Source organism: Trachinotus anak, unplaced genomic scaffold, assembly GCF_046630095.1.
Source record: "Trachinotus anak isolate AG129_WGS33_773 ecotype Australia unplaced genomic scaffold, CSIRO_AGI_Tana_v1 ptg000004l, whole genome shotgun sequence".
Taxonomy (NCBI): domain Eukaryota; kingdom Metazoa; phylum Chordata; class Actinopteri; order Carangiformes; family Carangidae; genus Trachinotus; species Trachinotus anak.
Genome location: NW_027273855.1, coordinates 23,880,659 through 23,908,242, shown reverse-complemented (window position 1 = coordinate 23,908,242; position 27,584 = coordinate 23,880,659). Strand labels below are relative to the sequence as shown.

Genomic DNA, 27,584 nt, shown 5'->3' with positions numbered 1-27,584 from the left:
GTTGCTGTTGGATATATAGTACTGATGCATTTCAAAATATTGCAACTTATAAACAAACAAAATAAACTCATCATATACCCTCAGATAAAACTGCTGCAGTCTAATACAACAGGAATCCTCCTTCATGGATGGTATTATTACAATGTTTTGTTGAAACTGTGTGAAAGTGGTGATGATTAAACTGTATGTATCATTGTGGAGGCTGCCTGCTCTGATTTGACAAAATAATAGAAACCCCTTACAATATAAAGCTATTCAACTTAATTCATTATTATACTGTGGTGGGTGGTAAACTTTGCGCACAATCTGGTGTAATGCTATGGTTTCCTGCTCCACTCTCAACACTACACCTACAGTACACTTACAGGAAATCATGACGCCTGAGAGTAGTATGGTATATGCTCACTGCAGTCTGAGAGGAGCTAAGAATAGAAGCTGCACAAAGAAGATTTAGCAACTTTTTCTGATGTGTTTCTACCTACAGCGTAGCTTTCTGCATTTGGAGCTCAAGAGTCCCTAAGCTACTTGGTAAGTGACATTTTCTAAATACTCTTGTATTTTATTAATCAATGTAGTCACGGTTTAGTTTGTGTTGAGGTTTTACAGTGTGTAAATTGATCTATTACTACAGAAAATGTTTAACATTCTAACGGTGGACAACTCATTCAGTACACAGGATTCAAATATTTTGTTAATAAGTGTGGAGAAAACTAGAAGTGAGATGAAATACTAAATATCTCAAGAACACCGTTGGATGAAGTGTAACTGCTGGCTTTATTTGTGATCAGTGGTTCTGCGCCTTGTTTCACTTCACACTACTGGTTTATTCCCATTGTTTAAAAAAAACAAAACTAAAATAAACAGATTAATTGAGTCAGTTTCTAGAGTAAAACTAATGTGTTAAAAGCAGAATCAAAAAATGATTTTAGGTAAATCAGTAATAATAATAATTATTGATTATTATATAAGTTATTTATCAGATGAGTAAGAGATTACTTTTCAAGGTTGTGTTAAAGTAAAAGTGATGTTTGTGTTGCGACAGTTACAGGGGACGGCCTGTGATGCAGCAGCGTGTATGAGTCAACCTACGCTTTCACTTGACTACATTCACACAAAACAACCTCGCTCCGCCAAGATGAATGTGACAGACGCCAACTGCAGCACTGTCTCTGTAGAGTACCAGTACTACTTTTACCCAGCTGTCTACATCCTGGCTTTAGTAATAGGTCTGCCTGGAAATCTGGTTGCCCTCTATGTCTTCACCTTTAAGATCAAACCCCGCACAGCCTTCAGCGTCTACATCAGAAATCTGGCTCTGGCGGACATCATCATCCTCTGCATTCTCCCCTTCAGGATCCACTACCACATCAACAGGAACAACTGGGTGTTTGGGGATGTCGCCTGCCGCATCACGGGGATTCTGTTCTTCACCAGCATCTACATGAACATGTGTTTCATGACTTGTATCTGTGTGGATCGCTACATGGCCACTGTACGTCCACACACCTATCTGCGGCTGCAGAGCTCCTGGTGCTCTCTGGTTGTGAGCATCGTGCTCTGGTATGTCGCCGGAGTGGCTATGGTGGTCTTTGTCCTCATGGGACCTCTGGAGACCAATGAAGGCGAATCTGGAAGCCACAGCTGTTTTGAGAACTTCGCCAAGCACGAGTGGACCACACGTCTGGGGGCGTACAGCGTGCTGTCCCTAATCTTTGGCTCCCTGCTGCCGTCCATGATCATCCTGGTGTGTTACCCACTGGTTGCGAAGCGTATTTCCATGATAAAGACTAAAACGGCCCAAAGAGCCGTGAGGGTCATTTACACCATCCTGGCTATCACGCTGCTCTGCTTCCTGCCCAACCACGTAGTGTACCTGCTGCACCTCCTCCGACGCATGGGGATCATCAAGAGCTGCTCCTCCTTTGCGAACGTCATCTACCACGCCAGGCGGGTCACCATGGCCCTCGTCATCCTCAACACCTGCCTGGACCCTGTGCTTTACTACGTCACCACCAGCCACTTCAGATGGAAGCGCTTAAAGATTATGTGGCTGTGTGGATATATCAGTAGGAGAAGGGGTGTTTATACCATTGCTGAATGAGCTGAGAGGGGTTGCAGTAAACGCCTCATGTAAATGTAAATCTGTATATGCTTTTTTTTTTATCACTGCATGAAGGCAAAATTTGAATTTTCTTTTTTGAATAAAAGTGTTTATTCAAACTGTCATTTTATGTCAAAATAAAGGGACAAAATCAGAACACAGGTGTCTTATTCTTCTTTATCTTGTTCAGTTTGGTCTATAAATGAGTCTATGAAAGAGTCTACCATGTCTCCATAAGAGAACGCAGCCATCAGGACAAAATCCTGGGTACATCTGAAGACGTGCACATTTAAGAGTCGCTATCCCAACAGGAAGAGGGACTTTGAAATCCCCGGCACTGGAGAAGAGTTTGTAGCTTCCAGAAGTCCAGGATGTGAAAAAGGGCAGTTCATGAGTTCTTTCGAGTGTGAGTTCCCTTCAAACGTTTAAAGGGACAAAAAGAGATTTCAGCACAGTCCAGAGGGAAGCCCCTTTTTCAGCAGAGTTGAAAGGAAACTTCCCAGGTCTTCATCCTGGCAAAGAAAAGCAGAACAAAAAGTCAAGAAAAGAAAGCAGCATGTTTGCATTTTAACATGTTAACATAAACACTCGTCATGCACTGTGTATGTCAGTGAGGTAAAACTATCTGGTACTTCACACAAAGAAAAAAATGCAAAAAGTAATTAAAAGTCAGAACATAATCAATACATAATTTTTGTTTTTATTCCATTTTACAGTATAAATGATTATCAGCTAATCTGCAGATTATGTTCTGCATTAATTAATTAATGATATCAAATATAAAGAAAAATGCTTGTCAAAATTTCCTTCAGATTGTGTGGTTTGTGTGACCAACCCAAACATTGGTAATTTTACAGCAACATAAAAGACAGAGAAACAGTCTTTTTGCATTTCACTTCACATATTGTGTTTTTACACCTGTGCTCTTCCTGCAGTGAAAAGGGTCGACATATCTTGTAAAACCAGTGGCCTTGTTTTTACAAGCATAAAGAAAAGAGATATTACATGATTTTTTTTTTTTTAACCGAATAGCATGTAAAAAAAATTCTCTTCCCGAGTACCTGATTATATCACCAACATGAATAAATGATAATGTAACAGATTCTACGCTTTAACTTATCCTTCCAACAAATACTGTGATATATGTGTGATCTTGGGTTTACGTTTAGGGGCTATCAAGTCTGTAAGACCCTTTTGACGGAATATGAGTTGAACAAAATATGACAAAAAGACAGAAATAACCATCATGTCTTTTTTTTTGCCCTTTATTCTTTGCACGGAACACATGAGGCCACAGAAACCACCTCCCTTCCATTACACAGCGACTACAGGCAGGTTTCCCCACCGCTCATATTCTCACTTTCATAGCCCCTACTCTTGCACTGTCCACCCACACAAGTGTTTTCACTTCTTCGATGATCGCTGATCAGACCTCTACTCGGGACTGTGTGGGCATGAAACAACAAACCGTTGAACTAACAATGTGGTCAGATTGGATTCCACCCAGAAAAACACACTCATGCTGTGACTAAAAGGATCTTGAACAGGAAAGACTGTCATGATTTTGATCCTCAGGCATCGGCTTTGCACTCGTGCCCAAGATGCTTCCCTCCTCCTCTGCGGCAGTTTTATTTAATGGTGCAGTTATTTAAAGCAGGATATGAACAATCAAATATAATAAATCAATAAATCCTCCATTTGGCTGGAATTAGACATTCCTGTGATTTCACGTGTCAAGGTCAATTAGATTAAACTTTGAAACCAGTAGTGAATACGTCTTGTCATTTCTACAACTAAATGACCACACCATAAGTCTTTGTTGTATTAGATTCATGATGATTCTTTTAGCAAATCTGATCATAACAAATCTGAACCATCATCTTTTTAAGGAATCTGACATTCCTTCCTCTGGGGAGTGGTTTCTGAAAAGGTGAAACAAGTTTTCATTTATGTGCAGTAAGTGCCCTTAACTGTAAATAAACTGCCTCGTGTTTCATATTTGTTACTGTTTTGGGTTTTAATTTAAAGGAAAGGCTACAATCTCCACACAAATTTGATGTTTTTGTCCACTGCCAGTTCTTATCTCTTTGCTTGAGTGACAAATAAGTGACATGCTTCATGTGTCATGATTTATCTACTGAGTCTGCTTCCGTTGCACTGTCGCATTTTATTTTTAGTCAGTGCATCAATTTTTCCAGCTCAGCCAAGCATTGAAAACCTTGAGGTATTCAGATTTTTTTTAAATTTCCAGCGTTTCCACTCCTTTTTTAGGGTTAGAGGTTTTTTTTTTTTATGTGCAATTTGAAAATGTGCATGAAATCAAGTGGATAGAAAGACACTTACCGTTGCAGTTTCTATGTTTTTATTACTTGATCCTTTCATTTTAATCTGTATTGCATGTATAGTATCATCGCCTTCAACTGTCCTATTGTGTTTTTATTGTGCTTGGTTTTATGCTGCCCTGAAGCAAAACCAATTTCCTCTTGTGGGACAATAAAGATTTGAACTAAACCAAACAGTGAACAGTAAAATTAACTCAGTGAAGCATAGACAATGCAGATGTTTTACCTGATAACTCCAGGAGAGCAGCAGCACCTTAGTGTTGGGGTCCTCAGCGGAGGAGGAAACTTTGATGACAATAGACTCCACCATGACGGTGCCGTCAGGGAGGTGCTGGATGGTGTAACCTTTTAACACGCTGAAGCAAAGAAATGTAAAAGCAAAGGGGTTATAACAGATATAATATTACATGTCATAGTATGAGAAATATTTCTAAATAAAAAAGATCACAAATAATAATAAAAAATAAAACTTTAGAAATCTGATACATAAGTTAAACATCTCTTACATCACAACCATCTAACAATAAAGGAGAAGAAAGAAATTGGTGTGGTTTATGGGAGGAAGGCAGATAAAGTGGATGGGTGCAGGTGAATTGTAAAAAAAATAAAAATAAATGCAGATGAGTTAGGTTCAGGCTTCCTGAGGTCATCCTCTCACCTTTTGAGGTGTGTGTAGATCCTGTGGAGCGTGTCGGGGTCGCTGTGCGGGTCCTGGAGCTGCACGCGGCAGGTGAAGCGTAACTGATGCTCGTTGAGGCCCAGCTCCTTCAGGGCCTGCTCCGACGACACCAGCTTCAGACTCTGTGTGCGGGGAAAGACGGCAAGAGGGTGTCAATCATTATAACTCAAGGAAATCCCACCAGACTGTAGTTAATCTACTGAAGGATCACAAAAGTATTTAAAATATTAAAAAAAAAAGAACAACACACATACTGGACTGGATATCTACTTAAAAGTTTGTGATAACAGAGAACTCACGTTTTCTTTCATGATCAGGGTTCCGTGCATGGTGCGAGGTTTTTTGGGATCAGGGAGAGGCCCTTCAACACAAGAGTGGTTTAATATATATAATATATAAATAAACAAGCAAATAATTCCATAAACAAACAAACAAATTGTTAAACTGAACAAAACAATGAACAGCAATATGAAGTCTTCCTAGAACAGCTGTACGTGGTGTGTACTGAAACATTACAATCCTTCCGAGGAGAATGAGGCAAATTTTCATCACTCACAATTCACCAACTATTACCTCTCTGCCAGTTTTCTTGTTATTCACCTGTACAATCTATTGCCATTCAATACAACAGCTCTGCCATAAATCAGAGGTGTTCATTCAAGTGCATCTTTTAATTACCAGGGTGGTAGTTAGTGGTGGTCTTGCACTAGACTGCATTTTGTGTTTTTAATATTCTTCCTCTCTCATGTTTGTAAATGGAGTGAGCAACACAGTAAAAACACCTAAATAATAAACATACAATTAAATGAACACCTCTCTGACAGTGTCAATAAAAACTGAACATCATTATCTTTCTACATGCACGTCAACTACTGTATGTGTGTGTTTGGAGAATCTTAAATTGATTAATTGTTTGTTCTAATTATGTTTAGATCACAGGTGGTGAACCACCCAGCCGGCAATTAGAGTGTATACATGTTATATTTAATATGTTTCTTTATGTTAGTCGTCAGGGTTCACTTGTTATGTAATCAACAACTGTCTGTTATTTTTGTTTACAGTGTGCATCAGTGGTGGCCTCTGTTAACTACAGAACTACAGAGACAATAAATGTGTTTCCTATTGTTGCCGTTAAATATACAATGTTAGGGCTTTGGGATTGTGACAGTTGAGTCACCACTGTTACTTCACTGCAATCTTATATGATTTGAATTTAGCTACAGCACTGAAGAGAATATAGTTTTGCGTCGCCAAACCTAATATAGCAATATATTTTTCATGGGGCTAGCACATGGTAACAGAGAGAGAAGGTAACATGGAGTTTACTAAACCATGCCTGCGTTCACACTTCATCCCATCACCACAGGAATCATGCACAAGTCTAAAAAGACCAGGAATAAGCAGAGAAAATCATCGTTGTACTGTTTCTGATAAACGTGATTCCTCGTCTTCTCGCTTCACATAAATGACATTAGTCATTTTGACAACCAGTCTGGGTCATGGTATTTAAGTGGCACAGGGCAGGATAACTGGCAGCGTACAGTCCGCTGCACAAACACATCAATCAAATCGACGAATCAAAATGTCAAACAAGCCAAACAAAAAAATATGTGGAACTGAAACTGTGTGGGCGCACTATACCTAAACAACTTTACCAAAGGCCAGTGTCAGTTCATGACTCCTTTGACTGTAAATTAAATTTTAAATAATTATAAAAACTTACCTCCGAGAGCCATCTCCCTCTTGAGCAGGTTGAGTGAGATATCCACAGGCACGCTGGGGTTTGTTGTCACAGTTGCTGTCTCTCCATTGGCTGGCATGTAACAGTCTATACCTGCCATTTAAAAACAGCAACATTAACTGGACTAAAATCCCCCTCTTCCTTCTGTTAGCATATATATAACACCATTCTACTTTCAACGAGTGTTATTGATGTGTAGGGCCCGGATATAGTTTGCAGATCTGTCGTTACACTTACTGAACTCCTGTTCGATCTTGCCCTTGAGGAACTCCATCTTCACTGCCTCCCCGTGTACCAGCAGCATGTTGCGAGGCTCTGCCATCCGAATGAGCTGCATGATGCCTTTAGCATCTGCATGGGCACTGAAGGACATGTACTCCACCTGCAGCTTCACATCCAACTGTAACAATCACACAAAGAATAAAAGTCAGCCTTGTTTTTTTTTTTTTAACATGGATCACATTTTTTTGGGCTTATTTTAAAGGGAATAGGTTGATATTATTATAAAATAGTCTTATTGGCTCTAGATGAGAAAACTATAACTGGAGGCAGGACACGGTTAGCTTAGCTTAGCATAAAGACAGGAAACTGGGGGAAACGGCTAGCCTGGCTCTGTTCATAGGTCAAAAAATGTGTTTCCCAGCACATCTAAGCCTCTATAATTAACACAACTCACACAACACAACTTGTTTAATCTGTACAAAAACTAATGTATAAAAGCAACAATTTGTAGTTTTATGGGGGAGGGTTATGGACTGTTTCTGACAACGTAAGGTGATAGTGAAATCACTGTGTCCAGCCAAGAAATAATCCAGCACACAACTGTGTTTATTAGTGAGCTTTAAAGTTGCTGTTAGGCAGATTTTGTTGCCTTTGGATAAAGCCAAGTTAGCTGTTTCTCTCTACTTTCGTTGTTTATGTAACCTACGCTAACTGGCTTCATAGAGTAGGGGGCATTTTTTAATGAAAGTAAAATGTGTCACGACAGACCATAAATGAAGCATTGTGGTGTTACAGAGATGCCTCAGCCTATAAATCATATTCTCCAGGTCTAAAGGAACATGCTTTATTGGTACAACACCCAACAAAAACCACATCATCATCATTTTTAATGTTTTTTGTTTTTTTTTCAGTTACAACGAAATGGAAAAATTACTATTCCAACTGAAATTGTGACTCAAATCGTGCAATATGATTTTTTTTTTTTTTTTGCAAATCTTCAGTCCTGATGCAAGTGTTTTTGCTCTGCACCATAAAGCAAAGTCAAGTTGTTTTCTTTGATGAGTTGTTGGATGTGTTTTAGTCACAGACCGCAGTGAGAGCCTGTTACATGCAGCCCTGTTCAGCTCAGTGTGGCTGTTTCTGATATCTAAAAGTAAAAACATTTATGTAGGAGTGAAACTCCAAACCGCAGATACAAGCAGAAGTTACAAAGGTAGTGAGAGCTGAACATAGACAGATATTTGTGCTCTCCAACACACACACACACACACACACACACACACAAGTTTAGCAGGTAAGACACAGCTAAGGGGAGTGAAAGCAGTGTCATGAGAGTGGTCAGTCTCCTCATTTAACTCCCGCCATGAAAACGAATACACTTATTTCCCAAAATGTTGAACTATTCCTTTAAGCTTCTTGGCATTAACAGATGAAGTCACGAGGAAGACGAGAGAAAAAGATGATGATGAGTTTTAAGTACAAAATATGTGACTTTAACTGCCGAGCTCAAAGACATTCTTGAAGCCATAATATACAGTGTGAACCCAAGACTCACATGGAATTTAAAAATGGTTTAAAATCTTACCGTTGCCCTCCCCTCCATCTCCAGCTTCCTCTGCCCATTTAAGATCTTATGACCGATTGTTCCTTGTACACAATACCCAGGCATGATTACCTGAGAATAAAAAGAATTAGCTGTATATGAAGTACTGTTATTTTTTGAAACACCTCACATTTCCTGATGAGAACTCACCATGTTCTTCTCGTTGCCGGCCCATTTCTTGAAGATTTGCAAAGACTGACCAGCATGAAGCATACCCGGTGTGGCAAACACCACCTGAAAGTGAAGGTACTGTTACTGTAGTTCACTGAAATGTGAATCTTTAATTAGAAACTTTTTTAAATACTCACAAACAAAACTCACCATAGGTCCAGGGTTATCAGCGTAGGAGCGATCAAAAGCCTTGATGTGCTTAAACTCAAACATGTTTCTCTGTACAAAGGTTTTTCGAATCTTCTGGTTGGTCCATGTTATGAAAAGCTTGTAGTAATGATTCGCTTTCTCCGTCAGCCCAGTGGAGAAGTAGATGGGGGCCTTTAGGTTCATCCTCTCCCTGTGTGGTGAGAGGAGGTAATTAGAGTGTCTCTCCAATGAAAAAGTTCACATACCACCATTATTCTAACGATCTTAACAAAATGAATAAAAGCTATTTTAGGAGGCAGCTATTTTTCATCTAGACAATTTATGACTTTAGTGTATTGTAATCATGTGCAATTACTCCTGATAGAGAGGACTTTTTATTTAATTTAACAATTATAAACCAGAAAAATGGCTTTTATCTGATACCATTCAGGCAGGGAGCAGACTGTGATTACCTCCACACATCACTGTCTTTTCTGGCTTGTTCACATTCACAAATCTATACTGGATATTTGAGAAAGTATATAGAAAGCTTAAAAAGCTTAACATTTAAAAAAAAAAAAAGAACCCTACCAAAATGTTTCCAGCAGGATGCAGAGCTCTTGTGCTCTTCCAAGGGCAAAAACAGGGATCAGAACCTGAAAAGATAACAAGGAAATAATAATTTTCTCTCCATAACATCATATAAAAAGGAAAGAAAACAAAAACCTCAACCCCAACATAGAGTATTCAACTAACTAAGTTTTACCTTTCCTCCTCTTTCTATGCTTTCATGCACTTTCTTTAAAAAGTCCCTCTCTCTGCATCTCTTCGAGTCACGGATGGTGGTGGCATACGTGGACTCTGAGATGAGGATATCTGGACGGCACTTATCGATCCATGCAGCGCTACAAATGTAGAACACAAAGATGAACAGACTGTGTGTCACAGGCACACACCCCAGCAGGTAATCAATAAATACAGTAAGTGCCACTTACCCTAAATGCCTGTCAGGCGTCATGTTATAGTCTCCCTAAAAAAATGAAAAGACATTATTCTGAGGTTGTGGTTGTCACAGTCACTGGTACTAACACAGCGCAGACTTGTTTAAACTCACAGTGTAGACCACAGACTCTGATCCCACTTTGATGTGCACCATGGCAGCTCCCAGGACATGGCCTGCATAGTACGCCTTGATCTCCAGCTCATCATCAACCTGCCAGCAGCACAACAGAAACAGCTTGATTTGCCATCAAAAGAGACGAGCAGCTGGTGCAGAAATGATTAACGGGCACATTATACGAGCACTGCACCTGCACAGTTTGGTGGAGGTTCAAAGGTATCACTTTTTTCATGCAGTCCTTGATCATCTGTGAGGTGAAGAAGTTGGTTTCCCCCTTTTTGTCGACTGTGATCTTCCGGAAGTCCTCCAGTAAAATGGGACAGATAGCCTTGGTGGGATGGGTCATGTAGATGGGTCCATCGTAGCCCACCATCTCACTCATGAAGGGCAGAGCGCCGCAGTGGTCCAAGTGGAAATGGCTGAGAAAGGAACAGGTGCAGCCAGGGAAAAACACAGGATTGTTTTATTTCTTTTACAGATATGAATGAAATGGAAACGACACATTATTGTGCAGCAGACAACAAACCTGATGATCACACAGTCCAAAAAGTCTGTCAGCCGTCCATTCTGGGTTATGTAAGAAAAGTCTGGGAAACGTCTCTGGAATGACAACATAGGCCTTCATTCAAATACATTATCTTCTTCACAAGGTCCAAATCAACAGTGGTATAATCAAAGTAAAGTCCTCTTTGGTAACAAGACTGTCGCAGGGACTGAAGTCACAGGAGATGCCGTTAGAGAATAGGGAAGAGGAACTAGAGGAATTAGATTTACTTGATTTCAAATGAGGCTGCAGTTAATGATGATCATTATTTATTCTAACAATCACGATTTCCAAGCTCAAGATAAACCCAAGATATTCAATTTACAAAGAAATAACGCAGCAAATCCTCACAGGAATTTTTGGATTTTTTTTTTACGTGCGATTCAATAATTATCAAGATAGTTGCTGAGATTTTCTGTAGACTGATTAATTGATTAACCTCCAAATCTTAAACTGTAATTTTAAAATGATAGTTAAGTCAGTCTGGCTGACCAACAACACTCCTGTATAACAGAAACCACCAAGTTATGATACTGCAGATTTTAAAAACAGGCGAAAAACTTTTATTGAAGGAAATGGAAAGAAAGATGAGTGGGTGTTAATGCAATTTTAATAATGAGTAATATTGTGTCTGCTGACTAATCTGAATGTCACAACACTCACATCAGTCTGTGATATCTCACAGGAACAACTGCCTGAGATTTTATCACTATAACTTGCTATTTTTATCCCGTGTTATGCTTTAGTTGTTTTTGCGTAGCGCTCGTTACACACAATTGAATGTTAATGAATTTGTGTGTTGTGCTCAGATTTTCTTACTTTTTTGTGAATGTTTGGACAAGTTTGTTATACACTCGCTGAGCCACATTTGTTTACCTGTTTATTCGTGCAATTATCCAAACAGTCAATCATGTGGTGGCAGTGCAATGCATAAAATCCTTCTCATACAGATCAGGAGCTTCATTTAATGTTCACATCAAACATCAAAATGGGGAAAAAATGTGATCTCTGTGACTTTGACTGCGTCTCCAGAGTTTAATCACAATGCCAAAAACAAATAAAGTGCTGATAGAGTGTATGTAGGTTGTTTATCACAGCCTGAATGCAAATTAACCCAGTACTCTCCATCTTATCCATTTCAGCTTGGTAAAACAAGCTACTGTACTTACATCGTCATTGTATCCCATGTGCATCCCACAGTCGAGCATGATGTTTTTGCCTCCAATGGAGACGAGGATGCAGCTGCGGCCGACATCCTGTCCAGCACCTTGGAGAGGGAAAGTCAAAACTGTGAGAGAGCTTAAAAGCCACACACACTGAAGCAAACTCAGTTAGCCACTCCAGCTCAACAGTAAAGGGTCAAACTTACAAACTGTTCCAGGACGACCACAGAGAAAATAAACAAGTCAACACTTTATTAAAAACTGGATGCTAAAGTAAAAAATGTTGACAGAACTAGCTCAGCAGATGTTAGCTAGCCATTGTAAAGCTACTCACCCAGTGGTGTGACGTTTATTTCAGGCATGTTTTCTCGTCAGTGCAGCCACTTTTTTTGACATAGTATGTGAAAACAAGATAATCCAAACGACCCCGCTGCTTGCGATGAATAGCACTTTGTCTATACAGAAATATTAATTGTCTAACTTGTATACAGTATGCATATGTGGAGTTAGCGGCGTCAAGCTAACTTCCGGTTAGCGCATTCTTCTTCGTTTTGTTTATTGGCGAGTGGCACTTAGCGCTCAGGGTGCATTACTGCCACCTTCCTGGAGGGTGGACCAGGGCGTGGTTAAAAAAACATACTAAATTATCTTTACTTATTTAGTTTCTTTTAAAAACAAACAAACGTTTAATTCCTTTTCCTGAATCAATACATTCTTTCAATCTAATACACAATACCCACAATTATTTATTGCCTTCTTTAGTTTTTCTCTGTGTTTATGCTTCTGGGTTTTTCCCCATGAAGTGTATTGATTTAGATTTAACCCCGGTTGTCTCCAGTCTTTATATAATTTTTTGCTCTCTGGAGTTTTGCTTTCTTTCATGACACTTTTTGCTTTATTTCATTCAGATGACATATCCTTTTTTTCCCCTTCATCCCAATTCTTTTGTCAGGCACTTGCAATATTGTTCTGTATTACTGCTTTGGCTTCAATTTTATTGAAAGCTACCTCCATAACACTCTGTTTCAGAACTTCTTTAGCTAGAGAGTCTGCCATTTCCTTCCCCTCAATTCCTGGATCATCGTTTTCCAGCGCTCCTGCACCAGATGACTGGATGTGCAATTACTTTGTTGTTTATTAAAAAACAAAGTAAAGAGGTTTATTACAAAGAAGTCCAGCATCAAATCAAGCACCATGGATTGCCTGAGAGAGGAGTCGAAGCCAATATGATTCTCCTCTGAATAACTGCTCTAACTCCCCGTCTACATGGGTTGGTTGTCTTCATGAACCTAAGACAACGTATATGATCCATACCATAAAAGGCCTCATTCAGAGAGACAGTCATCTCCCAAAACCCCCTAGACCTAAGACCAAAAAAGGCCACATTTTCCTAAACAGAGAAGCACCCATCTCCCAGTGCATCCTCTGACCTGGAGCTCCTATCTAAACATACCAAACCCATAAAGTTACATATCCTATAGAACTTCAGACACTACAACTTTCATTGGGATAATTCCCCAATGAGCTGAAACCACCTTTGTCTTTTCCACTTAAAATACAAATCCCCACGATATTGATCGTTTCTCAACCACCTCAACTGCTTCTTGTATCTGGTTTGAACATCCAACTTCGGCGCTTTTATTTTGAAGGCAACTTGTGCCAATTTCCGGTGTTTTCCGGCCCGAGTCTGCGCAGTTGAAGCGGATTAGAGCTGGACCGACCAGTCGTTTCCCAGAAGAAATGCGGAGTTTTCCTCTCAGTCTTAGGCTCTCCTGCAGGTACTGTGCTCGGTCTTGGGCTGGATAGACCAGAACTCATATCTGCAGTGACCTTCGGTTCGTTGACACACTTGCTCATTCATCTGGTGCCTGTTCCACCGCGTTTCCTTATAGAAAACCATGGCTGATTCTGAGGGATCAGTAGAGCAGAAATTCAGTTTACAGGAGGTGCTCGACACTTTCAAGCTGTGTCTGTCGGAAAATAAAGAAGTCTACCTTCAGCACTATGTCTCTGGATGGCGTGGGCTTGTAAAGTAAGTGATCTGTGTTGGATTTGTGTGGTTATATGTTTTGTATGCATCTACAACATGAAGATACTGTGCATACTACACCCAGTTCTTGCCTGGATTAACTTCCTATGGGACCCCGGGGCAAATACTTGTTGGTGGGCCCCTACTGACCCTCAGTGTACATGGCACTTTATTTATTTCCCCAGGCACCCAGAAACCAACCTGTACTGCAGAGCTGAAATAAAGTTGAGTAAGATAAGATAAACTTTATTGTCCTTTAGGGGGAAGTTGTGCTGCATTCAAGGTACATACAATATGTGCACAAGTATATGTTGCACAACAGACGCATACACAATAAACAAATGCTCGATTGTGTCCCTATTGCACACTGTTCAGAAATAAAACACAATGATAATCCACAGTACCAGGGCCATAAGACAGAAGTGGGAGGTATTATACTTCAATGTAGCTAATTTCTAATAGATTAATGATTAATCAAATTATGAAGACTTTTGGTGCCACTGTAGTTCTGGGGTTCCTGAACAATTGCCCCCCTTTTCCCTAGTTGGTAATCCAGTCTTGACTCATCTGTAACACACTGGTGTTAACAGACTGTTTTCGTGTATGTCTTAAATAGGTTTCTGAACAGCTTAGGCAGCATCTTCGGCTTCATTTCTAAAGATGCTGTCAACAAGATCCAGATCCTGGTCAACCACCTGAACGGCGAGAACGGGTCTCAGTACGTCACCATGCAGTCGATGGTAAAATATGAGCTTGAGAATGAACTCGTGGACTTGTCCAAGAGAGGCGGCCATCCGGAGTCAGGCTGCCGTACTCTGCTGAGGCTGCACCGTGCACTGAGGTGGCTGGAGCTCTTCCTGGAGCGCCTCCGCACCAGCACAGAGGACAGCAAGACCTCTGTCATGTGTGCAGACGCCTACAATGAGTCCCTCGCCCAGCACCACCCGTGGATGGTCCGGAAGGCTGCAGGCGTAGCGTTCTGCGTGCTCCCCGGGCGTCCAGCTTTCTTCGAAGTGATGAATGTCGGCCCTCCAGAGCAGGTCGTGGCCATGCTGGGAGAAGCCCTGCCTCTAATCTCTGAGGTGTACCAGATCACAGAGGAACTTTACTCTCAACATAACCTGCTTGATTTACCATAGAGCAAGTGGGGCTATAATTTCCGTCTTCATACATCACGTGATTGAATATCTGTGTCCCCGCTGACGGGCTGTTGAGCTGGCTGCTACTCCTGTTGATTTAAGGGTTGTGTGTTATCTGTACAGTGTTGGGCACAAATAATTAATCAGAACTTCACTGTACCTCCTGCATTCCCAGACTTTAATATAAAACCACTGTTAATCATAATATTGCATGTTTCTCCTTACTCTTTATCATGTGCCTCTGAATTAAATTTTAAATTCAGCTTTTGCTTGTAGATTCATTTGTTTTTAACTGAAATGGATGAAGAGAACTACAGTGGGATTCACATGTCTTTGGTCACTGCCAGCAGCTGCTTGCTTTCATTATTTATCCAAAGAAATAAGACTAGGTTGATTCTTGTTCAAACAGTAACACCAGGTTTCTGCTTTTGTGGTTCTAAATGTAATAAGTTTGCTGCTGTTCTTGGTCTTCCATTGTAGTGAATTGGGTTGATTTTGAGTTTGAGTTTATGACCGATTTGATAATCAGCCAATTAATTGACAATGAAAATAATTGTTAGTTGCAGCCCCTGATGCCAATTCTTGTAAGAAATAATGTAATAATAGGGCCATTAATTCAGGATTCATGGAGATCATTAATTCAAATATTAACACATTTATGCCACTGGATGACGAGGTCAGATATTTTATAATTTACTATGGTCTTGAATTTAAAATACAGAGAAGAGACCACCAGCAAACTGCAGCTTTAACAGAAGAGTAGCAGTTTCTACAACTGGTAAAGTATTAATACAAATTCTTATTAGTGGAGTCGTCAATCCCACTGTATTATATCTCAGTGCAATTTACATTTAAAACATTAAGGACAGAATATGCTGTGTTTATAGTTAATGTACATGGTTTAATTGATTATTCTTTTTAAGTTAATGGTGAATTGTTTTATAAGAATGTGTTGTACTGTGTATTATATATATATATATATATATATATATATATATATACACATATTACTATGATTTCAATGATCAACAATGTAGCCTAATAAAAAAATATCAATATATAAAATATATGTTGGTTGTGAATTTGTGCAATGTTCGATTTATCTAACTATTGATTATTCATCAGTACATTTTGTTCAAAGGCCTTTTACCTAAGAAGAGTTTTGTTACCTGTTGTCTGAAGTAAATGAGGAGATAAGTTAACTTTGAAAGTGTCATGTTTTTATAATTCTGTGCTAATGGTAGTAAATATAGTGGTCCCTGAACCTTACTTTTTGACTGGTACTGTATGTAGAGAAAAAATTATAAAAAAATCAAACCTTTTTCCTTTCAAATATTTTTCTTTTCTTCTGATCTTATTTAAATCCAGCATGTAGAAGTTAGTAGTAACCCTTCCATTTATTTGCTACTATCTGAGCTGCACATTAGATGATGACAAAATATGTATATGACCATGAGGCATTGTCATCACACCAAATCAGGAAATATTTCATTTTGTATTATGTTATATGGGCCATGCATGGACACATACAAAGGTGAACTACACAGCCACGACATCAAAGTGATGTACACACAAACAATAATTATAATCATGGACAGGATAAAAGAGGAATGGGAAAGAGAGTTCGGAGCCCTGATACCTCCCAGTGTGTGGGAGGAGAGTCTGGAGCACATCCATGAATGAACGCCTGACACTTTTTGATTCAATTTAAAATAGCGCACAGACTACAGTACTCCAAAACGAAGCTGCATAAAATATTTCCTGAAGTCTCTCCTTTGTGTGAGAAATGTGAGTCCATGGAGGGTACCCTATCTCATAGTTTCGCTCTCTGCCCCAAACTTCAAAACTACTGGCATGAAATATTTGATTTCTTTTCGCTGATTTTGGGGATTCAGCTAGACCCAGATCTTATTTTAATAATTCTGGGAACATCTGAGGGGCTAAGGAAGCTAAATAGTGCACAACAGCACCTTCAGGCATATGGCCTTATAACAGCAAAAAAACTGATTCCACTTAACTGGAGGAAGAGAGAGGTCCCCTCATTTAACCCTGTAATGCCTGACCCCAGAAATAATGGACAGAAAATTCAGATTTCTTGAATCTGGAACCTTTATTTGGCCCTTTCACAAAATTTGAAAAAAAAAATTACAAAAAATTATTTGCATATAGGTTTTTCCAAATTTTATACACGATTTTACTACATACTAAAATGCAAAAAATTATGTAATTATAACTTGCTTCAACAGATTAAGTGTTCATGTTAGAATATTACTAAAAAATTCAAAGAAAATGTCACTGGAAAATCGTAAAAATCGCAATTTTCTTGACCTTGATCCAGTGAGTTGGGAACTATCTGAAGGTGGCCAACCTGGATTGTCCCATGAACTGTGTTTGAATTATTGTAGTGATAAAGGATCCACCAGGGGTTGGAAGACAAGTGTCAGATTGGATACAAGAGGGTTTTGAGTGAAGTTTTTACCATAAGGTGATGCAATCGGTCTCAGAAATGCTTGTATCAAATTTGATGCATTTGGCTTTATAGGTTTAAGCATTGGTTGACTGATTTGACAGACACCTTACATAGTAGGGTATTGCACTGTCGCCTTTTTTTTGTTGTTTTTTTCTTTTCTATTTTTATTTTTATTTTTATTTTTATTTATTTATTTTTATTTTTTGTGTCCTGTCCTTTTTGTTTCGTCTGCTTTGTTGAGGCAGGGCTCTGCTTGTTTACTTGCTATAATTTTTGTCATTATTTTATTTTATTTTATTTTATTTTTTGTCAGGGATTACTTTTTCACCTTCTGTAAAAAAAAAAAAAAAAAAAAAAGGAAACATAACTGTCCACTGTTAATTTCTCTGTTAAGTGATTGGTTTCCCAATAAACATATTTGAAACAATAATTATAATAAAAAAAAATATATAATATACAGAACTGTGCAAAAAAACAACCTACGACCGCCAGGGGGCTTCCTGGTCGTCGTCATGGCAACCGGGCTGCATGGTAACCAGTGACGCTGGAGACGGACTGAAACCGGGAGAGCGGGTGGAAAGCGACCGAAAAGTAATGCGCACAAACGGCATTTTAACGTTTTAACCCGCTGCACAGCTACAGAAACATACCTCCAAGCTGTAGGACAGCTTCTAAAACCGTTTGGAGGGGGTCGGTGGAGGCCGGTGTGAACGCAGATATGACTTTCTTCACTGTTTTTGCGAAGGACTGAAGCCAGGACACAAGCGGAAATCTTCCCCGACAGGCCACCGGGAGCTCCTCTGTGAGACAGACCCTCGACAGCTGGTTTTCAATGCATCTGACAAGACCAAAGTCCTCCAAAGGACGAAGCAGGCCTGCTGTGAGCGACGCAGACGGCATCCAGGGGACAGCTGTGTCTCCAGAGCCTCCGGCACGCAGCAGGCCGGACAGAAGCCTCCGCTCCCGGTCGCAGCCCGTGCTGTGGCAGGCCGGCCGGCTCGGCCAGGACGAGGCTCTGCACCTGCCGCAACACGCCCCTGCTGCCCGGCCACAGTCCCTCAACAAGTACAAGGTCCTGCCATCCATAGAGAGGAGGCGGCCGGAGGGGAGTCCAGGGAGAAGCCTGGACAGAAACATGTCCAAGCTCACCCTGTCTGATGGGGCTATCCTGCAGCTGGGGCATGAGGAGCCAGGTGTCCCCACAGCACAGACCTGCTCCTCCGAAGGGGACACCAGGGCTGATGGGCCATTCAGGATCTGGCCCATGCCCCTTGACCCAGGATCTGTAACAACCAAAGAGGCTGGGGCCTGTGGCAGATTGCTGTTAGCAATCCGAGAACCGTGTGGCAGGAGGTTTCAGCAGCACTTTGAGCCCACTGACACTCTGATGATGGTGAGAGCCAGTGCAGAGGCCAGGTATGGGGCCAAGTATGGAGGGGCCTCCATTGAGACTATGGATGTGCCACGGAGGAGCTTCACAGACATGGACATGACTTTGGCCCAGTGTGGCATCTTGAACAGATCAGTGCTGTGCATTTCTCAGAATAATGGCAGTGATGTGGATCACGACTGAGCTGAAATCATTTTAAAGTTCTGTTTCACCCTTGACATTTGGCTCTGTGGTGGCATTTAAAGTCCCCCTCCTCTCAAACATATGTTTGCTGATTATTTGGATGATGGACGTCTGACCACTGTGCAGAATGATGTCTCTCTGTGCTTGCTTTAAATCTGAAGTTTAAGATGTTTAAATACAAGCATGGTTTGTGGAGCCAATTGTGGTCCAATATGCAATTCACAACAGTGTAAAGTGTGGAAACTTAAAACCTCCAGCACACATTCACGGAGAATGAACAAACCTTTCTTTATAGGTAGCAGGCATCTTGCATCCAGTAGATAAACTTTCCAAAAATAAAAATATTATGGTATTTATGAATTCTGGATCTCTCGACAAGGGAGACCTGAAAGATTAAATATGTTTTTGGATTTGCTTCACATAAGATTTTAAAAAAGTCTCACTTTCAGGGACTTCAGGAGGCTCCATTAGTAGATTTGTTTTTATGAAGTTCAAAGTAGTTAATTGAAGTTTTTGTGGAAAAAACATTTGACTCAAATTATTATTCAAAGCAGAGACTTTTATGCCTTAAAACATGTCTGGAGAGGATTTTTAACTATACGCATGTATAACACAACTTTAACTTTCATTTTCAATTTCATGAAAATGTATCCGGCATGCCTGTATGTAACAGCACACAGCTGTCCCATGAGGACATGTATGGTATGTTTCCTCACAATGTTTTCATCACAGTGGTATGGAAATACCAAACGAAGGACTGGGATCTGCTTTCAGGTGTTTATGTAGAAAATAATCTGGTGTCAGTGTGTGATGGTTGCAGTAACACTGGTGTTCAATACCAATGCTTACTCAGACATTCTTGTAGCGTCTGCAGACCAGCTGACAAATACAACAACAAACAGGGTTTCCTAATTTGCTGCCATCATTTCTTTATGGTTGATGTTCTTATATGCCAAATAAAGTCTTTCACTAGGATGCACTAGATTAATATATGAAGAATGATCATGATAAACCTACCGCTCTGCTTTTCAGTGTGTAAACATGAATACATGAAGGTCTGAACTATGCTTTTTAATTTGACAAACTTCTATGTATTGAGTCTAGGTAAGAGGAATCATGCGGTTCAAAAAGGAAAAAAATTAACCAGGCGCAAAAAGGAAAATATTCTGAAAAGTCCTGGTAGGAAAAACTAATGATGAAATCCAGAATGTAGCCACTGTTAATCATAAACAGCTTGAACAGTTTGTCTTTCCATGAGGAGTCTAAACAGCCTGACTCTGAACAGGTTTCCCTTTTATATTTTTTTTTAGTCACAACATTATCTGAGTGAATAAGAGCTGTGTTAATCATGAGTACTAAAAGTAAAACTATAATATGACTTATCAAATGTCATTCAACATAAACTGAAGACGACTCCTTCTCACTCTGAAAAATTTATTAAAACAATCACACAATAAAGTGCACAAAGAATAAGGAAGTTACAGGTTTCTTATCTTTTGAACATATTGTATATTCTCTGAAGATTATTTTTTTTTTGTTTAATAAAGCTTCTCAGCAACTGATTCATTATTGTAGATACACCCGATATAATGGTCTTACTTGATAAGGTGCCAAAACCTGTCGTACAAAAACAGCATTTTCAACAGTAATCAACTGTCTGAACAAGTTTTACATGTGACAGGATATTTATTTATTTTTATCCACAGAAAACCGATATAACAACCAAATTAAGTTGAATTAACAACCAACTACCACTACACTGAAACAGGCATTTTAAAACTTAAAATGCTTCAAGTCACCCAAGGATATTTTATCTGAACTCACCCTTGATCAAGCCATGCATAAATCTATAGATAAGACACACTCTTATATCCCATTCTATATTAATAATACACTTCAAACAAAATAAAAAAAAAACAAAACAAAAAAAAAAAAAAAACACAGCACAGCAAACCATCAATGATAGTATTGTCTCCACCCTTCTTAAATGCCGTTTTAACAGCTAGTGGTTAGTTTAGAGTCTCTGGGAGACGCAGCTTAAAGGCTTAAGGTGACTTCAGTGATTCAAGTCGGACATATCAAAAGAAACCCAAGTGAAAACTTTGGCACACTGGTTTTTCATAATCAACATTGGCATGCATCTCTCTTCTGTAAACAATAAAATGCAAACAATAAACCCTTGAAAGAACTCAAGTCACATTTGAGGTAACACGTCTAACTGCCTCAGTATCGGGTAGCGCGTGGAGCAAAGCATTCAGCTCATCAGGCTTTCCATCTCTTCAAGATTGCTGGTGTCAAGTTTTGTGATTCTCCGGTCTGTGGGAGAAAGAGAGAGGAAAGAAAAACAAGTTAGGATTCCTTATATTTGCTTGTTGACGTGATCAAAGTGAAAGAAACAGGAAACATACTGAAGTGCATCTCAATTTCATTGATAATATCCATGCTGTGTTTGCTGTCAACCATATTGACAGCAAATCCTCTTCGGCCGAAACGTCCTGTGCGGCCGATCCGGTGCAGGTATGTCTCGTTGTCTGCATTCCCGTCCATGTCCACAGGGAGGTCAAAGTTCACCACGAGTGACACCTGCTCGACATCAATACCTGAAACATGGCCACAAACGGGTTTGAGACATCGACACTCATCTCACAACATGAAGATAAAGTTTTAATTTCAAAAATCTGGCTCATGTCAGTCTTCATCTCCCTCACCTCTGGAGCACACGTTTGTGGTGACGAGCACCTTCTCCTTGCCGCTCCTGAAGCGCTCGATGACAGCGGCTCTCTGCTCCACTGTCATTTCCCCACTCAGCAACGCCACCTGGTGGCCCTCTTTGCTCAGGTGTGCAGTCAGCCAAGCAGCCATTTTACGAGTCTGGGGAAAAAAAAAAAAAGTGTCAGCTAAACTGAACAGCTCATACTGCAATAACATGTTATCTGTATCTGGAGAAGGAAAGATGCACATTAATGCCAGCTGAAAACACAAGGATCAGACCTCCCCCAAGTGTAAATGCAATGTAAACAGTGTGATCAGATCCTCAAGAAAACCAAACTGAGCAGCTGTGTGGGGCTGAAATTCTGCACAGTGGTGCTTTGAGCTAAATGCTACATGTGGATGTTTGTGTTATAATGTTTAACATTATCACCATGGTGATTTAGCATGCGAGAAAGCTGCAATAATTAGTTGATCAATTAAATTAATTGGCAACTATTTCAACAATAAATTAAGTGTTTTGGTCACCTTTGAATGCAAAATGCCAAAAATTCTGGCTTTTATGCAGCTTGTCAATGGTAACTGAATATTAATATTAATGAATATTAATTAAATATAATTAGACTGGGCAGTTCATGTATCCATGTACAGATTGCATATTAATACCAGGTGTAAATGAGGTCCAACAGTAAAGGAGAAATTAATTTAAAAATCATAATGAACTGTGCTCTCCAGAGGGTTAAGACAGTGGACTTACATGGCAGAAGATCATGGCCTGTGCTATGGTCAGGCTTCCATATAGATTGCAGAGTGCTGTGAACTTGTCCTCCTTCTCCTTGCAGAGCACATAAAACTGCTTGATGGTGTCCAGCGTCTCCTCTTCACGTTTCAGCCTGATGATGTTTGGGTCGGGAACGATCTGCTCTGCAAATCTCCACACAGAGTCCTCGAAGGTCGCAGAGAAAAGGAGCATCTGGCAGTCCTTTGTCAGCTGTCTGCATTGGTAACAAGAGAATGGGGAAAATATTGTGACAAGAGAAGCTTGTTGACCGTGACAGAAAACTCTACATCTTGCACTTGCAGGTTTCTCTGCACGGAGCCCACCTATGGATACGAATGCTCTGGTCCCGATGACCCTGTGTGGCGATCATCACATCGGCCTCGTCCAAGACAAACATTGTGATCTTTTTGGGGTCGATGAGTTTGTACTTGGTGCACCAGTCGAGGACTGTGCCCGGTGTCCCGATGACAATGTGGTCCTGCAACTTAATGCCTCGCTCCACTGAGCAGAAGACACAAATACAAGCAGTGATAATAAGCCAACACTGGCTACCTGCCACCAATTCCATGAGAGGTAATCACAATTACGATCACGTTCTTACTTCTGTTGCCTCGAATGGCATATGCCAGCTTCACGTCTGGACAAAATTTCCCCATTTGCTCAATGACCTGACCAATCTGCAGAGCGAGCTCATACGTTGGCGAGATGCACAGGCACTGAAAGAACCAAACAGTTTTTAAGGGTGAGTACATTTCCTAAGCTGAATGTTGGCACTGGCTGGCTCTACACATTACGTGTTTCAAGCTCACCTGAGTCCAGTTGTTGGCTGGGTTTACATGGCTGAGCATGGCCAGAGAAAAGGCAGCAGTTTTTCCTGTGCCAGACTGTGACTGGGCGATCAGATTTTGAGGTCTACAACCACAGAAAACATATTTAAATTAAACCCCGGATAAATCTGATGTCAAGTATGTTAAAATAGGATTTTTACAAGTTGTTGACACTAAATTAAGGGACAACAGTTTCAGTCACTTTCAGCGGCAGCAACATGGTGATTGACAAAAAATGAATTTGAAAATATTTTCATAATCAATTAATCATGAAAATAAAGTTCGACAGTTCCAGGTTCTCAGATGGAAGAATGTACTGCTACTTATGGTCTTATATCATAGGACATTGATTGTTTGGGTAGATTCATCGATTTCAAAAATACCTTTAATAATTATTTTACAACTGATTTATTTTTAATTGTGAACAACACAATTTCCACATAATTAAACGTTATCATATTGCTTATTTTGTCTGACCAATCATCCAAAATGCAAAGATATTCAGTTTATTATCACATAAGATGAAGAACAGCAGAAAAATGTTACAAAGGAGAAGCTGTAACTAGGGAATGTTTGGCATTTTGGCTTGAAAAACAACTTAAACGATTAGATATCAAAATAATTGTTGATTATTTTTCTGTTGATTGATTAATCAACTGATCATTGCGGCAATCATGAAAATAACAGTTTAGTTAGTTGCAGCCCCAATAAGTGTTGTCAGGTCAAAAGTGGCTCAAGAAAAGAAAAGAGTCAAAAAATTGTTTTCATTATCAACTGATTTGTGGAATATTTTTTCAATCAATTCATTCGTCATTTTGTTAATTAATTGTTCATTTACAAAATGTGTACTAGAAAACTGTACTAGTCAAAGAGAGCAACACATCCTTGGCAGATATAAGGCACTTTACCTCAATGTGTGATTAAATCTTACTTGATGATCAAAAAGATGAATCTTCTGCCCTTTGAGTTATCAATGAACTGATCACTTGTCTCAGCACTACTTCAGAAGAGTGAAAATGAACTCACGGCTGTGCCAGCATCATGGGCAAAGCGTTCTCCTGGATTCTGGATGGTCTGTTGAAACCCATGTTGTACACACCCTTCAGCAGCTCAGGCTTCCTATTGACGATCGAGTCAAAACAACAGGAATGGTGGAAAACCCAAACACACAAAGTTATGTGTGAAGTTTGGGAAATATCACATTTTGTTGATTTTACAAGAGCCTTTCTTTGACGTCAATGCACAATTACTTTTTATTAAATTAACTCCAAAAATTGATTACTTTGATTTAGAGGAAAACTTTAAATAAGATGATTCTCAGGTTCTTAGTTCTAAGTTCTTAAGCATATTTTTTCTTTGATTTCTAGATTTACAGAAGTTTAATCTTGATGAACATGAAATAATGATATGTATGTCACAATGAATGATAACAAAATATTATTTTATATTTATCCGCCCCCTCCTCACTTTGGAGAAGCTTTCACCCATCTCTTTTGGCTTCATCCTGCAAAAAGTCCATTACAGGCCGTAATTTCCTGATGAATAAAATGTGTAAGAGTTATATTCCTAAGGAGCACAGTTAATCTTTTATTCCCCACCTTCCCCTGTGGTGTTAATCCCCCCTGAATGGGACTTTAGAAGGGTGAAAAAACTTCTGCAAATACCACAATTGCTGTTTCCCCCCCCCCAACTTTTTAAAATTCATTAATAAAAAAACAAAACTATATGACCAACTGAAGTGAAATGCTTTTTTTTAAAAAAGTCTGTTTGTTGCAGGAATTCCATTTGCTTCTTTTCACTTCAAAAACAAACAAAAAACCTATGTCCAGAGGTGCCTAAACTTTTGCATACACCTGAATACACTCAGTTTGCAGTTAATTAGATAAATCTAGGTAGAACTAACGCAGTCTCATAAAACAGCCTTGTGATAAATCCCACATTGATGAAGGCTATAATGTTCGGTTTGTGTGAAATTGTTTTAGAGAGGTGTGATTCAATTCATTTGAGAGGCAACAGGTTATGATGCTGTTGAATTGAATGTATTGTGTTACATGGATGAGTGTTTCTATTATTTTGTCCACCCCACTTATATTATTGGAGGTATGTTTAACAACAGAAAGGCCTCTCTGCATAATGCATTACAGTTCAACAGCACCTAAAACTACATCCTCCAAAATTGCCACACAGTTAAATCAACAACTCTCTAAGAGAATTTCAATAGAAGTTGTAAATTACAACCTTCATGAAGGGGATTTAATTGCACGACTGCTGTATTAGCCTGCATTAGTTTTACCCCGGTGTACCAGATTATCTGTCAATTGAGTGGATGTGCTCATCTGTTTGAGAGCCAGACCATTATCATAAAAGGTTTTCCCTGCAGACTCACAGCCTCAGCTCCTCAAATGTCTTCACAGAGTACAGAGGAGAGGTGGGGTCCCTCTGCAGGACCTCCACCTGGTTTCTGTTCCGCACCAGAGAGCGGCGGATCAGTTTATTCAACAGGGACTGTTCGGCCAGGTCCACTTTGTCCTCGTCTCTTCGCCAGTCTCCATTTTCACTCTTCTCCGGCACAATGTTCCCTGCACAGGTGGAGAAAGGACCCCCCCCACACACACACCCCCCCACCCGAAACCGCGTCAAACGCCACCGTTAGTCAGCGATAAAATCAGTCAACAGTGATTTAATAAGAGAAAACGATTAATTAAGTCACCGTTTATGTCTCCTCTCATGTTACGTGGACCACGCACTCGATCCACTTTCTTTGGGAAGTCAAACTAGTTGGGGAAAATACAGTTTCTCACATTATTGGACAAACAAAAAAAAAGAAAACAAAAATGCAACAAACTGCGTGTGTAAGCAAAGCGGCGAGGCAGCAGATTAAGCTAGCCCGCTAACGGGCGACGAGCGGCCGGTTAGCGGGGTTTGGTGCTACTTTCGGAGCTGTCGGTCACCTGTAAAACTTACCTGTGCTGATGGAGTCGTAGCCTCTTGAACGTCGACAGCCACTGCCCACGACTCTTCGGACATTTTCAAACATTAACTGAGTATTTCTTCAGAGACAAACAACACTTTTCATCAAAAGTTTGATGTCAGCGTGAAAGTGACGTGACCCTGTGCCGCTGTCCCGAGCTGAACCAACCACAACCCGCTGGACCGCACCACCGATGCCGCCTTCACGGGCGTCGGAAATATTCGAGTTTTAAGACCTGAGCCGCCAGGGGCGACTAATCGAAGAGGTAAAAGGAGGACAAATGGAAACCTCCTGGTTATTTTACATCAGCTAATGCTAACCGCAATTCAGTGGCCTACCATGGGGTGAAAGTTGTAAGAGAAAGTTCATTTTATCATCTGTTGACAATATAAAAGTTGCTATTACATCTCTCTTTCTGTGTTTGTTTTGATGGTAGTTGTCTGATAGTTTTCTAATTAGTTAAAGGGTCTTATTTATGCAACTTTTGCATAGTTTGCAGTCGGATAAAAAAAATGAAAAGGCAACAATGCATTAGACTTAACGTTAGATATGATATTTACGTAGTTTATGGGGGTAACTTGAAGGCACCGTAGTGTGTTTGTCGAGTGAACCTGCTGACACACCCATCACAGATGAGCTGCACTGAAGTACACCACATAAGGTATTTCACCAATTTGTCCAACTGACTACTCTAATGTTTATGTAAATCCATTAAAAAATAACTGCAACATTGCACATGGTATATTTTGCAACTGTTCCATTCTCTATTTTAAACTTGCTTTGTATTTCATAAATCTTACTCTGTTATGTTGTTTATCTGAAGTGCTGAGTGTTTTAATTTCCTCATAACACTCATTGTCATAATCTTGACGTGTGCTGATACGAATGAGTTAAAGTATTTTCAATGTTAAAGTCTACTTGCAGGCCTACAATACTTTTGTCATGTAAAGTATCCAGAAAAGCACTCAGTAAATAAAAAGTATTATTATTTTTATTATCATTGCTCTTTCTACAGTGGAGTTTCAACTAATGATTATTTTCATTATTTATGCTGCCTATTATTATTATTATTATTATTTTATAGTATGAAAGTTCCACTTAAATTTAGATGTTGTAACATTTTTCATTTTCATTATTTTTATTTTTGATAAATCATTTGGTCTAAAAAGTCAATAAATAGAGAAAACTGTCCATCATAATTTTCCAGAGGCCAAGGTGACATCTTGAAATAGCTTGTTTAGTCCACCGACAGTCCAAAACCTAAAGATAT

General features: G+C 39.7%; 5 protein-coding genes across 5 annotated transcripts; 3 read left to right on the top strand and 2 right to left on the bottom strand.

The window, feature by feature from the left end:
• The first annotated feature begins 375 nt into the window (after nt 1-375).
• Nucleotides 376-2,258, top strand: LOC139621066 (lysophosphatidic acid receptor 6). The gene is made up of 2 exons (XM_071477277.1): nt 376-528; nt 1,043-2,258. The coding sequence occupies exon 2, from the start codon at nt 1,076-1,078 to the stop codon at nt 2,099-2,101; it is 1,026 nt and encodes a 341-aa protein (XP_071333378.1). The 5' UTR covers nt 376-528; nt 1,043-1,075; the 3' UTR covers nt 2,102-2,258.
• On the bottom strand, nt 2,189-12,351 carry ints11 (integrator complex subunit 11). Its single transcript, XM_071477276.1, has 17 exons — nt 12,150-12,351; nt 11,822-11,919; nt 10,635-10,708; nt 10,299-10,527; nt 10,103-10,201; nt 9,984-10,018; nt 9,755-9,893; nt 9,580-9,644; nt 9,010-9,199; nt 8,839-8,922; nt 8,671-8,760; nt 7,101-7,263; nt 6,846-6,956; nt 5,422-5,483; nt 5,102-5,244; nt 4,670-4,799; nt 2,189-2,613 (listed from the first exon to the last, which is right to left on the bottom strand). Exons 1-17 carry the CDS (start codon nt 12,175-12,177, stop codon nt 2,548-2,550), a joined length of 1,806 nt encoding a protein of 601 aa, XP_071333377.1. The 5' UTR covers nt 12,178-12,351; the 3' UTR covers nt 2,189-2,547.
• Nucleotides 12,352-13,512: 1,161 nt separating this feature from the next.
• Nucleotides 13,513-16,305, top strand: cptp (ceramide-1-phosphate transfer protein). Its single transcript, XM_071477275.1, has 3 exons — nt 13,513-13,593; nt 13,708-13,847; nt 14,461-16,305. The coding sequence occupies exons 2-3, from the start codon at nt 13,714-13,716 to the stop codon at nt 14,981-14,983; spliced, it is 657 nt and encodes a 218-aa protein (XP_071333376.1). The 5' UTR covers nt 13,513-13,593; nt 13,708-13,713; the 3' UTR covers nt 14,984-16,305.
• A 1,662-nt stretch (nt 16,306-17,967) lies between these two features.
• Nucleotides 17,968-20,450, top strand: ubxn10 (UBX domain protein 10). The gene has a single exon (XM_071477274.1). It carries the CDS (start codon nt 18,286-18,288, stop codon nt 19,024-19,026), a length of 741 nt encoding a protein of 246 aa, XP_071333375.1. The 5' UTR covers nt 17,968-18,285; the 3' UTR covers nt 19,027-20,450.
• ddx19a (DEAD-box helicase 19a) lies at nt 20,444-26,512 on the bottom strand. The gene is made up of 11 exons (XM_071477270.1): nt 26,308-26,512; nt 26,054-26,117; nt 25,730-25,922; nt 24,370-24,462; nt 23,326-23,428; nt 23,118-23,232; nt 22,840-23,017; nt 22,493-22,730; nt 21,735-21,897; nt 21,435-21,626; nt 20,444-21,342 (listed from the first exon to the last, which is right to left on the bottom strand). The coding sequence occupies exons 1-11, from the start codon at nt 26,368-26,370 to the stop codon at nt 21,281-21,283; spliced, it is 1,464 nt and encodes a 487-aa protein (XP_071333371.1). The 5' UTR covers nt 26,371-26,512; the 3' UTR covers nt 20,444-21,280.
• Nucleotides 26,513-27,584: the final 1,072 nt, after the last annotated feature.